We start from the raw sequence: 13,534 nt of genomic DNA on the forward strand, positions 1-13,534 counted from the left end.
TTCTGAGTGACAAGGGATTGTGAAAATATAACTCATTAATCTCCTATAATCAGATACTATAGAGTTAAGCAGTGCTAAGTGTGTTGGAACGATCTTCATTATAAGCATCAGGGTCATTTAAGCTAGCTTTAAGTCTAAAATGTGCAGGTAAAGTTATCCACTGTATAATGAATGAGATTTGAGTAAGTAAACACAGCCTTAAAATGTCATTATGAATAAAAATATCTGCTTTAATCTCAAAATAAAGTCTACAAAGTATTGACGGAGGTGCCCTGCGATGGATTGGCACCCCATCCAGGTGTACCCCATCCATGCTCCCTAGGAAAGGCTCCAGGTTCCCTGTGACCCTGTAGGATAAGCGGTATAGAAAATGGATGGATGGATGGATGGATGGATGGGGCATTGACTGAGGTCTCTAACAGTTGAATCCGAATATGTGTGCATCTTGTACATTATGTGTGGAGTCCGAATTATTATTTATTTATTTATTTATTTCCACCCATGTCCACAAAGCTCCGCCCTCAAAATTTATAGTGGTTCAACTAGAGTTAGCATTAGAGGACTGTCATGACAACTTTGAAGCGAACTCAGACATTCAGCTGCTTGAATGTCCAGTCACAGCTCTATAAACATGCAACTTCTCCTCATAATGATTTATGAGGATGTGAAGGGGTGTTGGGGGCGTGTCTATAAAATGACTGACAAGAGGCCAATCCAAATACAAACAAACCTTCCGGACCGGAAATTCCAAACTTGTTTATTTTCGAGCCACTAGTTCTGAGACAATAGCGTAAACTGTATTGTTTTTAAAAAAAAAGTCTACATAATTTTCCACAATATTTGTACTAGTGTGAAATTAAAAATAATTCACTACTGCACCTTTAAGTCTTTTTTTTCCCGCTACGCTCAAAACTGTTCGTATTCTTCGCTTGAGGCGGTTGCTAAGAGCTAAACGGAAGGGCCGACCTCTTTCTTTCTTTTTTTTTTTCTTTTTTTTTTTATTCTTGCGCGAGCATTTTTTTTCTCCCCCACACTGACCAATCGCGGAGAAGAACTGCTTCACGAGCGTCGAACACTGACCAATCGCAGAGTGTGAATTTAAGCAAGAGGCGGTGCAAGAGTGGGGGTGTGTTTCTTTCCTTCTTCTGTTTTTTTTTTGTAATCCGAAAACGGGTGGTGAAAAAAAAATAATTCAGAAGAGCACCGCGGACGGTTCGTGCTTTCCCACAATGCATTGTGTCTCAGCGGGAAACCAAAATGGCGAGGCTGAAGAGAGAAAAATACTCGTTTGGTGTATTTTGAAAATCTGCAAGGAGCAGCGAGTTGTTCAGAGAAACCCGGCGGGAGCGAATAAGCCGATAAACCCTGTCGGTTTAATGGTTTTTCCTGTATATGCATCATTTTAAGCGCTGGAAGTGGCCGAATGAGGTAACAGTGGATTTGAATGGGGGAGTGTGTGTGTGTGTGTGTGTGTGTGTGTGTGTGTGTGTTTGAGAGAGAGGTGGTATTTCCTTATTTGAAAATAAAAAATACTTTATACCGGAAATGTCACTGTACACTACTCACATTACTACACTTCTAATATTGACATATTAATTAAAACAAATGCAGGCTTTTTAATTCTTTACCTCATAAACAATAACTTACAGCTACACATGAAATGTATTCTGTATTAAATATATCCTTTAACTGTCTTCTTAAACAATGAACCTCATTGTCAGTGGTTTATTATTCTCCTTTCTCTCTCTCAGCTTATTTTTGTAAAAGTCTGTACAGCACACTGTGTATTATTCTCTAATATGTGCACTAACTTAAAAAAAAAAAAAAACAACACGTATGAATTATTATATTATTCTTAACGGTTCACACCAATCCATTTTGACAATAAAGGTGGTGATACGGTCTGCTCCGAAACTATTGGAACGGCAAGGCTAGTTCATTTGGGCTTGAGATCGAAAGATGTGTGTGTATATATATGAGGCAAGAGTTCCGGACGTCAGCTTTTATTTCCTAGTGTTTCAATCAAAATTTTCAGGACGATCCAGAAATCGTTGTATTGGCTATCGCCCGATGTTTTATACGATGCGTCTGACTGATTTTCCCTCTTTTCTCTGCTTCAGGATGGCTTGCTCGTCTCCCGTAGACAGCTCTCTGGTCTTCATGTTGGTTTATCCTTTTTAACAACGAATGCAGTCTTTACGGGAGGAAACATTGAGGCTCAAACCATGAGTAGATGTTCAGAGCTGGATATTGTTTCAATCTTAACAGGACACACCTGGGGAACAAGAAACGCCTGTCCCGGTGTCTGAAATTCCAAAAAAGAAATAGCCGACACGTATAAAATGTTATAAACGACATGATAATGTAACAATTTATTAATTTCAATTTAGAATAATAAAAAAAACCAAAAACGTTCATACAGTCGTCGGGTGATATCTTGTATCGAGTCATTTTTTTACGCCGAAGTTAGCCGGAGAAAAAAAACCACGTATGTAAATATTGTAAACCACATATTTACATGATGCAACAATTTATTTATTTGTTTATTTCCTTAAATAAAATGGTTGTACAGTCGGTTGTACTTGCATCGTTTAAAAAAAAAAAAAAAAAAAATTTCACAGAAGTGCTTTTATTTATAATATTTCAGTTTTTTCTTTTTCAACCAAAGTTGCTGGATGTTTTTTTAAAAAAAACAAACAAACAGTATACAGTATTTTACCATATACGTCGATTTCGACCTTAACGGCTGAATAAGTTCTTTAAAAACACTCATGAGGTCTTCAATGCTTTTGTTTTTCTGTTTTTAAGCAGATTACAGTAGCTGGATGTTAAAAATGCGTTCGTTCCTGTATGTTTTTTTGCAAACGTGAGCTAAAACTATTTCCACTGTTATAATCTAAGATTTCACGTATCGTGAGATAATAATAATAATAATAATAATAATAATGTAATTCCGCTTCTTTGCACGTCCCCGTGACGCGGAGTGTTTTACTATGTGGTTAATTAATACTTTGTGATTTATAGTTCTTCTCTTCTTTTTTTTTTTTTCCTCTACAGAGACTCAACGGTCGTAAACAGTCCGAGCTCCCATCGCAAGTCTCCGTCCCATCGTCAAGACGAGTCTCCCGTGTCCTTGTCCAAACTCTCGCTCAGAGATGGGCAGGGCGACACGGAGAAACTCGCAAACAAGTTCGAGGAGGGCCAGGATGTTTTAGCTCGCTGGTCCGATGGCCTGTTTTATCTGGGGACGATCACCAAGGTAACTCTCAAAGGTTAAAGTGTTCTTAAAACCCCAACAATGACGGCGTTGTAATCGTTTTCTGTTGTATAAGAGGAATAAAAAACGCTTAAAATAACCAAGGTCATCACGACACTTGGTCGTGGATTATGTTCCTATAAAAGCATAACGCAGTGTTTTATTACTACACTACAGATGTTCTCCAGCGGTTAATAATGTGCCGATAATCTTAATAAATTCTCTTTGGCTGATTTTAGCCGTTTCTAAAACGCCTGTACGGGGAATTTAACGCCTCCTGATGTTTCGGCGCTCGCTGACCGAGCCGTGTGATGTGTTCTTCCTGCAGATAAACAAACAAAAGCATTGCTGTTTCGTGGTTTTTGAAGATCAGTCTAAATCTTGGGTTCTTTGGAAGGACATTCAGACAGGTGAGCGTGTCTTTTGGGACTAAACCTTAGAGACGCACTGGTTAAATATTGTATTGGTTCGAAAACATGCCGTTTACAAGCCTGAGACATTTGCACTTTACAGCTCCGCTTACAATTTTCTACACAACTGCGGAATCGGCGAAATCGCAATCGTGCGCGATTGTTTTGCATGCTCTTTCGCAGTGGTGTTTGTTGGTAAACGAGACCTTTTAGCTGCACTCTTGAATCGAAAAGCGCTTTGGCTGAACACGTGTCGTGTCTCGGACCATACCTGCGGAAGATCTGCGATAATTTAACAAAATTGCAAGCTCCTCCCAAAATCGATTTTGCGTTTATTTCTGCGATCGCGAAATCACTAAATCCTGGAGGGACTGATCGTTCGTCCTAAAACTATTAGCGACGTTCGTAGGTCTTGGACGATATAGTCCATATAATACCGATATCGTGATGAATGATTACGCGATACACTTTTCTGCGATATCATCGGTACAGTGATGTATTTTTTTATGTTTTTAATAATTACAGATTGGATGGTACTGAACGGATGAGGTAGATCTGACGTAATTGTTTAAAAAAAAAACAACGTAATCTTCTTTGTATTTGTGGACGTCAAAGAAAAGTATCGGCAAACTCCGTTTAACATGTTTGTTTTTTTTTTTGGTTTATTTTACGGTTTGTTAGTTTAATTATATCGTGATACGCAGTGTGTATCATAGAAATGTCCTGAAATATCATGGCATGATTTTTTTATTTTTTATTTTTGTCATATCGCCCGATTCTAGATATTTGATATTTGTTATATTAGCGATCATACCGGGAATGTTTATATTTTTTATATAACGTTTAGACCTTTGTGTGTGTCACGTTACGCGTTCATTAAGATCTCACATCCAAAGAATCGCGCCCCCCCCCCCCCAGATGTAAGATTAATATATAATCTTACGGTATAAAACATTACACCGATGATGAACCATTATCTTTTTGAAATTTGTATAGTATGGAGTTGGTTTAAAATTAAAATAGAGTTGCGAGTCGTAGCTGAACCACTGATTTGCATGGAAAACCTGCAGCATGTTATCCTCCACACACACACACACACACACTCACTGAGGCACATTATGGAGAGATGATGATGATGATGATGATGGTTGTGTGTTCCAGGGGACAGTGGAGGGGAGATGCTCTGCACCATATGCCAGAATGAAAGCTCAGAACCGCCCAACGAAATAGTCATCTGTGACAAGTGCGGACAAGGTACGGGTGCACACAGGGTCGTGTTTGGTTCGGTACTTTCGGTACCAAAAAGTGTCGACCCGTTACGGTGGACGAAACGGAGCGGCGATTTATTTTCCTGAAGTGTTTTATTCCTCTTACGCCGACACGTCACACTTAAAAGTTACAGCTTTTTTTTCTCCGACACTGGAGACTCCTTCAATGAATCAGAAAACTTCAGCATGTCAACGATTACTCAAATCGCCCACTGCGAATGAGCCGTTACCATAGAAACGATAACGTGTACACGGAGTATAAACCTGCGGTTTGAAGCCGCACCGCTGTCACAGCTGCCGTTTTAGAAAATTAATCAACATGTAGACATGTTGTTTTCGTACACACACACGTGTATGTATTTTTATTGATGTTATCGTACAGGATACCACCAGCTCTGCCATGCGCCCGTCATCGATGCCAGCGTGATCGCGTCGGACGATAAATGGCTCTGCCGAGAGTGTGTGTTTGCCACAACAACAAAGGTGACACTTTTTTTTTTTTTTTTTTTTTTGCTACTGATGCTGCAAAAGGTTTATTATAGCTCCATACGAGAAGCATGGTCCGGTCCGGTCCGATCCGGTTAAAATCTACCGTATGCCGCATGTTGTATGTCCATGATCGTTTCAGAGAGGCGGCGCGCTGAAGAAAGGGCCGAACGCCAAAGCGCTGCAGGAGATGAAGCAGTCGCTGCCCTATTCCCTGGAGGAGCTGGTGTGGGACCAGGGGCATAAAACCAACCTCCAGCAGTGCTACTGTTACTGCGGTGGTCCTGGAGAGTGAGTACACTACACTACATACACACACACACAAACACAAAGTCTAAAGACTACTCATCGCCCATCGAGGGCGTGTTCGTCCATCACGTCCTCGTCCGATGCCGGTGGGTGAGAGGAGGAGCTTAGACATTCATAAGCGTGGGCAGGAGCGAAGGCTAACTAGTGGATTATTTATTTTTTTACGTTTAAATCACGCAACACTAAAAAAATAAAATAATAGTTATACCCAAAGCAAACCGTATATACAACATCAAATAACGTAAGAAATCGTTTGAGAGCTACGACGACGAGCTACTTTTTACATTTGTAGACGAAGTTGCCCGAGAAGTTCGTCCGCCATTTATGCATGTATTTATTTATTTATTTATTTTCAAGCTGAGAGGCTTCAGAAAGCTCGACGTCATTTCCCAGTAAGGGAACACGGTTTACGTCGACGCTCCCCGGGTTTTTGCGGTGCATCGTGGGATTTTTCAGGGAGCGAACGTTCCAGTGCTCTGGAAGGATTTTACGATTGAGACCGAGGTCAAAATGGCCGACGGCCTGATCAGCGCCCCGACTACTGAACCGGGGACCCGTAAGTGTGCGTCACGTCTTCAGTCGCCACTCCGTGTGTTTTCTCTTCCTCAGGTGGTATCTGAAAATGCTGCAGTGTAACAGGTGTAAGCAGTGGTTTCACGAAGCGTGCATCCAGTGTTTACAGAGGCCCATGCTCAACGGAGACAGGTAAAAAATATATTTCTAAAATTAAAAAAATATATATAAGGTTAAGTTTTTAGTGATTATTCTATATATTTTTTGGAGCCCAAGCAAATCCTAAATTTGTTTATTTGTTTATTTTTTCCTTCCCGTGCAGGTTTTATCAGTTTATTTGTTCAGTTTGCAGTAGTGGACCAGAATACCTCAAGCGACTGCCTCTGAGATGGTGAGCTTCAGGACAGGAGTTTTACATTTACACTAAATATGCTTTAAGCGATCCATTTTACAAGTCCGTCCGCTTTTCGCTTCATTCCCCGCCCCCCTTTGTGTATCTACAGGGTAGATGTTGCACACCTCAGCCTCTACAATCTGAGTGTCATTCACAAAAAGAAGTATTTTGACTCCGAGCTCGAGCTCATGGCTTTTATTAACGAGAACTGGGACAGGCTTCAGCTCGGCGAGGTACGTCTCGTCTCGCATGATGTAATATAATGTCTGCATTCAGCACCACTTCTTCACGTCGTCTTGTGTTCCCTCCCCAGCTCACAGACACCCCCAGGTCGGAGCGGTATGAAAGAATCCTGGAAGCACTTAATAGCAACCCGACCATGTGAGTCCGTATACAGAATCGATCATCTATAGTGTGTATATATGACGTGTGTTGGGTCAGTGTGACGAGGCGTTGGGTTTCAGGTTCATGTCCGGGAAGGAGATCAAGAAGAAGAAACACCTGTTCGGTTTACGGATCCGCTTCCCTCCGGGCCCTCAGAACTCGGAACCGCCGTGGGACAGGGAACAGGAAAAAGCCTCGCATGAGATTAAGATTAAGGGAAGGAAGTCCATGAAGCCTCCTCATCCACACAGGTAAAGATTGTCGCCGTCTTCGTCCTAGCGAGAGACAAGTCGTAGCGTGTAGTTTGTGATCACACCGTAAAGCTCAGAACTGAGAGACTGTCGTTTTGTCTCGTTCAGCACGGTCACTAACGGAGCGGTGAAGAAAGGGAAGAGGAAGCATCGCGCTCACTCCTTGGAGACGCTGGCCAAGCTGAGACGATCAGAAGAGCTTCTGGCACAGGTGAGGATCGACCGCGTCCCGCCGTCTAGACCGCGTCCCGCCGTCTAGACCGCGTCCTGCCGTCTAGACTTTAAAGACAGGAAAATAATCAATTTCTACAAATGCACTCATTTTGCTTAAAAGGCGTTCTGGATTATTTCTCTGGATTATTTCTTTTTCTCTGTTTCCATCTCTCTCTCTCTTTCTGTCTCTCTCTGTTTCTCTCTCTCACTCTCTTTTTCTCTGTTTCTCTCTCTTTCTGTCTGTCTCTTTTTCTCTGTTTCTCTCTCTCTCTCACTCTCTGTCTCTCTCTTTCTATTTCTCTCTCTTTTTCTCTGTTTCTGCCTCTCACACTCTTTCTGTCTCACTCTTTTTCTGTTTCTCTCTCTCTCACTCTTTCTGTCTCTCTCTCTTTCTCTCTCTCTCACACTCTCTATTTCTGTCTCTTTCTCTGTTTCTCTCACTCTCTATTTCTGTCTCTCTCTGTTTCTCTCTCTCTCTCTTTCTCGCTCCAGTCAGAGTGGAGTTTTGCAGATTGTAATTTGAGCGAATAGTGAGAAGAGGGAGGGAGTAGGCGTGGCCTGACTTGCCGAAAGTTTAACAATAACAAAAAAGCAAACAAACACCCAGCTGCTTTGTTTGTTGTAATTAATGCTGCGTTACAGCTACGAGGTTGTTTAGTCAGAGAGGAAATGAAAATACCGCGACGTTCCCGAGTCGCCCGACGATCGCGTAGCGGTAAATTGATTTATTTTCACGGTGGAATTTGAACTAATGAAGTGTGTTTGGGCTGAGTTTTTTTTTTCTTCCCCCCTCCTGGGCAAGAGTAAATCGAATGATTCTTTCTTGCTCTGTTCGCACTTGCTGTGTGTAATTTTAACAGGTTTGCGTCTCTCTTGTAAATGCGTTTGTGGTATTATTTATTTATTTATTTATTGGTGTGTGTTTGTACCGCATGAAGATAAACACCAATAATTATAGTCTTCATACTCAATAAACCGCATTCTACCCCAATAAATAAATAAATAAATAAATAATGTATTCTCATTGAACAGACGGAGTACGGCGCACCGTAGAAAACCAGAGAGGACGAAATTCCAAACTTTTCCGCCCTGCAGCTTTAATTAAATGATTAAGTTAATTAATTAAGATTTAATTAATATTAATTTGTTTTCAGCTTTTAAAACTTTTCTTCTTGTTCTTCTTCCTATTATTATTATTATTATTATTATTAGTAAGCAATCACTAGGATGCATTTCTCATATATAGACAAGTTTGGGTTGTATTTATTTATTTATTTATTTTTTAAACATAAACAAGGGCTTTGTAATTATCATATCGGTTATATTTTTTGTTCTGTTTTGTTTTCTATTTGGTCCAAATGAAATGAAACCTTCTGAAAAGGATTAAACGATGTTTCTTTGACATTTCTCTTCACATTTTTTCCCCCCCCGTAGAATCACATGAAGTTCCCGACCGCAGAGAACAACTCCCTGGACGTGACGGCGTGTAAAAGGTAGTCTGTATTTCTCGCTCGGAGATGAAATAACGCCGTGCTCGATGTCACTGTAACGCATGTCGTGTCGTGCTTGTTTCCCGATCAGCATCAAAGCCGAAAAGTCCGTGCCGTCATCGAGTACCTCGGACGCCGACTCCGTTAGTGCCACCACTATGAGCGAAACTACCTCAACCAGCGTATCCAGGTACTGTTCCCTTCATCTCGGCTTTACGATCTTCCAAAAATGTCCGAACTACGGCGCGATCGGCGGTTACGCCCTCGTTAGGCAGTTCTGGAAGGTTCCTAGTTTGAGTCTCCAGGACCGAACCTGGAAAGGAACTTGATCCAAGATGGCGGCTGCTGAGACGAGATTCAGATAGGTACGATAAAGCCACGGATCGTTGATTCTGATTGGTCAGAGAGAAACGGTGTGGATTAATTCTCTATAACAGCAGCTCTGACAGTAGGTTTGTTAATGTTAACGCGCTCGTCCTGATGCGTTACCGTTTCTATAGTAACCGCTCGTTCACGGGGACTCGTGTTCCGTAACGTTTACGGAAGGAGTCTCCAGCGCCAGCGTTTTGTAACATTCCGAACTTCTGACTATTTATAGATAGTAGCTTTAAATGGATAAAAAGTACGACTCGTCTGTTTTTTTTTTTGTAACGTTGTTCGCGCTGATGAATTTCTGTGGCGGAATAAGAGGAATAAAACCGCAGCTTCTTGTGCGGTCACTCTAACTCCTCGTCGCTGATTATTTTCCTAAAACAGCATTTCTTGTGTTTCTTTTTTCTCCACATGCTGTTTTTTCTTTCCTCCGCTAGTCTGAGCAGCTCCAGCAGGGCTCTGGTGCCTCAGCCCCCGGTGAAAAGGGGACGAGGACGTCCGAGACGAGCGCTGCAGCCCCCCAACCCTGAGATTCCTCCTCCTCCTCCTCCTCCTCCTCCGCAGCCCGAGCCCACGCCTGCTCCCGCTCCCACGCTCACACCCACACCGCTCTCCCGCTTCCCCCCCACCTCCATCACACAGGGCCTGGACTCAAGCGCTCAGCTCAGCCTCCTCAGGAGCTCCATCAGCAGCTACTTCGGCGCGGCCGGGCGCATGGCGTGCGGGGAAAAGTACCGTGTCCTGGCGCGCCGCGTCACCGACGACGGCAAAGTGCAGTACCTGGTGGAGTGGGAGGGCGTCACTGCCTCCTGAGCCTCCACACTCTCACACACACTTCAGAACTGTGCTATTTGGTACGGTGAGATAAGTGTTTGTGTTTGTTTTTGTTGTGGAAAGTAATGTGCCATTCAGTTTCACACTCTTCAGCTCCTTTACTAACGCTAGAGTCCTTCTGGTTGAAGGTTAAAGAGAGCGAGAACGATTAAACCGTGCCTCTTCTTTTTAATTTTTTACATTAAAACAAAACTGCCTTGTAGGTTGTAGATGTCACACGGGGCCCCACATCAGACACACGACCAGAGTCGGTGTTTCAGTATTTCGACACGCCCTCGTCTAACTTCCTGTAACGCCTCAAAGGCACCTCTAACCGTACGTTCACACTAGGAGGAGAGAAAGTCGATGGCGTCGCTTGTAGGTTGTATCTTGTGGGCGTGGCCTGTCCGACTTGGTGAAAAGAAAGCCTAACTCGTTGCACGCAAATGAAATAACGCACTAATCGGTGTAAAATCTGCCGTTTTAATTTGCATACGATAACGTCCGCTTCGTACTAGCTTCCTTTTCAGATTACGTCGGCAATGCACGCTCGGCGGTCTCTGCGATCTTCTGTCCTTCCCTCCATCCGAGCGTTTGTTTTTCTTCGTAACGTCTCTGTACACGTTTAAATTAACGAGAGGCCGTGTGCGAAAAAACGCAGTTCTTCCAAACAGTCGACAAGGTAAACATGGAACGTATTTTAACGTAGGAGCTAAAGGTCACGAGGCGGGGGAAACGAAGAAACGTCGGACCACGCTCACGTTTCTTAAGATGGCCGACGTCAGCGGAGGTCGACGAGGGCGTGTCCGAAACGCGTTTAATGTAAACGTTTCGCCACGAGGTTAAAAACGCGTCTCGGTTATACGCCGTGCTACTGACGTGCAGGGACCCGAAAAAAAATCAAATAAATCCAATGCTGTATGCTGCTGCAGGTTTAACGTATTATTTTGTTTTATATATATAATTTTTCTTCAGTCTTTGGTTATTTTTCAGAACAGCTTTCATTTCAATAAGGCACTTTTTTAAAAAAAAAAAAAAAAAAACTTTTTTTTTTTCTTCGTTTTTTTTTACATTAAAATATACCTTAAAATTTCACGCAACTCGGATTGCACATTAGTTCGTCGTATTGTTTATCCAGGTTACATTTAGACAGAAAATCTCCGAGGCGAATTGTTTGAAAGTATTAACAGCATTAATTTGGGGGCGGGGTTTTAGATCGAGGGGCGGGGTTTTAGATCGAGGGGCGGGGTTTTAGATCGAGGGCTTGGTTACTGAGAGCCGTTTTTTTTTGTTTGTTTGTTTGTTTTTGTTTTTCTCTCTGGTTTATTTCCGAGATTTATTTTTAATTTTTTTCCCCGACGTTTGATGATTTTTCACACGTAGACTGAAACACGTCAGACGAAGCTCCCTTCGCGTTGCATACGGAGTCGTGAACATTCCTGGACTTGCTGTTGAGAGTCATTTTGTTCGACGTAAAGTATGCACACTATTTAGAAGCTCAAGGATCTTTAAATTTTTTTTTTTTGTACTGACTTTGGTTTCCTGTGCCGTTTCATTTTCATCCTATGCAACTCGATTTTCAAAAGATTTGTGATTTTTGTTTTTGTTTCATTCATCTCCTTCAGGAAAATAAAACAGCAATATTTTTTTTCCCTTACAATTCTCTCAGGCTTTTTTTTTTTTTTTTTTAATTTTTTTTTTAAGGTCTCTGTGCTATTTATTGCTTCGGGGGGGCTGTACATTTAACGAGATGGATTTCAGTTCATGTCCTGATTCGTAAACTTTCCCATCACTGTGTACGTGGGATGTATTAAAGTAAAACACCACCCTGAACGACCTGCGTGTTTAACCTTCGTATAAAATTAACGCGTGACCTCGAGGCGGCGTCCGAGATCCGTTTTGTAATGGACCCGTCGGTTCATTTTTACTTTCCTACATTACCCACAATGCCGTGCTGATATCGGCGCAGTTGGAAGCTACATCTCTAGTTAAGTGAGAGCGATGCAGCAGCGTTTTAGTACTTTACTCTGTCTAGCTCTGGCAGGAATAACGCAAATACAACACCAATCAACGAATTGGCAGCAGAATCACTAAACCCGTCACGAATATTACGATATAAACACATTGTGTGTGTACAGGGTGGAGTTTTTCTTTAATAAACCTGGCGTAATCCATAGGAAACCTGTAGCGCAGGAGTAGGAGTGCTATATTATCAGCACACGCCTGTTTTGTTTCTCGTGTAGCATTAATTGCTGGATTTCTGAGACGTTTTGTTCAGTTTCAGACTGTATTTTTGTTTCTATAGTGATTGCCCTAAATAAAAAGTGTGCTTGACCCACTCATCTCTGAGCGCTGACCGTATTGGCACAGGTTTTTGGTTTAAGGCAAGCTTTTTTTGTTTGTTTGTTTTTTATCTCAACACTGATACCTCTTTTATTTCAGTATAACATGTGTATGAAATGTTTCTTACTTGCTGTACCAGTACTACATCCATACAGCTTTGCTTTGTTTTTTATTTTTATTTTAATTTTTTTACTGGCTTTGAGCAGGCTTCTGTAGCCAAAGAATAAATTCATCAAATTAAAATGTGTGTTTTAGTCCGTTTCTGAGTTATAATCAAATATCCAGTGAAACACCAAATGTCCTTACAACACTTATTTTAGTTCCAATGACGTAGTATGATTTTTGTTCGTAGTGATATTTTGTATGTGAATTTTACTAATTCGTTGAATTGTAACGAATTCAGTTGTAATTATTTCAATTTTTAAAAAAATTTTTTTTAACTAAAACTAGGTCAGTTATTTTCAATTAAGTAATTAGAAATACATTAAAGTTTACGTAGAGCTTTAGAGAGAATATACAGTGGCATTTGACTAGTAAATAAAATATAAATTCTACAGAAAGTGTAACAGTTGGACTAGGTTAAAGAATAAACTTTTATTAATAATTATGTTGTTAGATTGATAGTTAATATATTTTAGATGTAGCCTAATATATTACGTGTTTGATCAGAACGTTTTTTTTTTTACTCTAATATATGAATTATTAATTAAACAGGTCACAAAGATAGAATTTATTTGTTTATGATTGTTTTTTTTTTTTTTTTTACTCATTAATTGTATTTATTTAATTTAAGTAACGAGTATACAGATTTCCGGTTCCCCCCCCCCCCCCCCCATCTCAAAGAAGTCCCGCCTACTCTGCCCTGATTGGCTAACTAAACCCTCTCGTAATCACATACACGTCTGTGATTGGACAGCTCCTCAGTCGTTCACGTCGCCGTGGCGACATTTAATAGTCGAAGCGCCAACGTTCGCGCGTCAGTATGGACCAATCAGCTTCCAGCCGTTTTTCATCAGCCAATCAGAGACGGCG

General features: G+C 41.4%; 1 protein-coding gene across 1 annotated transcript; it reads left to right on the forward strand.

The window, feature by feature from the left end:
* Window positions 1-384: 384 nt before the first annotated feature.
* On the forward strand, window positions 385-13,336 carry mtf2 (metal response element binding transcription factor 2). The gene is made up of 15 exons (XM_053651356.1): window positions 385-1,428; window positions 3,058-3,259; window positions 3,585-3,666; window positions 4,828-4,920; window positions 5,317-5,417; window positions 5,563-5,711; window positions 6,339-6,434; window positions 6,565-6,633; window positions 6,746-6,869; window positions 6,950-7,017; window positions 7,101-7,271; window positions 7,380-7,482; window positions 8,919-8,977; window positions 9,066-9,164; window positions 9,784-13,336. The coding sequence occupies exons 1-15, from the start codon at window positions 1,424-1,426 to the stop codon at window positions 10,157-10,159; spliced, it is 1,797 nt and encodes a 598-aa protein (XP_053507331.1). The 5' UTR covers window positions 385-1,423; the 3' UTR covers window positions 10,160-13,336.
* The last annotated feature ends 198 nt before the right edge of the window (window positions 13,337-13,534 follow it).

The sequence above is a fragment of the Ictalurus furcatus genome, chromosome 20, assembly GCF_023375685.1.
Source record: "Ictalurus furcatus strain D&B chromosome 20, Billie_1.0, whole genome shotgun sequence".
NCBI classification, from domain to species: Eukaryota; Metazoa; Chordata; class Actinopteri; order Siluriformes; family Ictaluridae; genus Ictalurus; species Ictalurus furcatus.

Bases quoted from the DNA above. Each gene is read 5' to 3' on its own strand.
- mtf2 (XM_053651356.1), top strand. The intron at 3,260-3,584 runs GTAACTCTCAAA...TTCTTCCTGCAG, and splicing joins ATCTGGGGACGATCACCAAG to ATAAACAAACAAAAGCATTG. The intron at 4,921-5,316 runs GTACGGGTGCAC...GTTATCGTACAG, and splicing joins CTGTGACAAGTGCGGACAAG to GATACCACCAGCTCTGCCAT.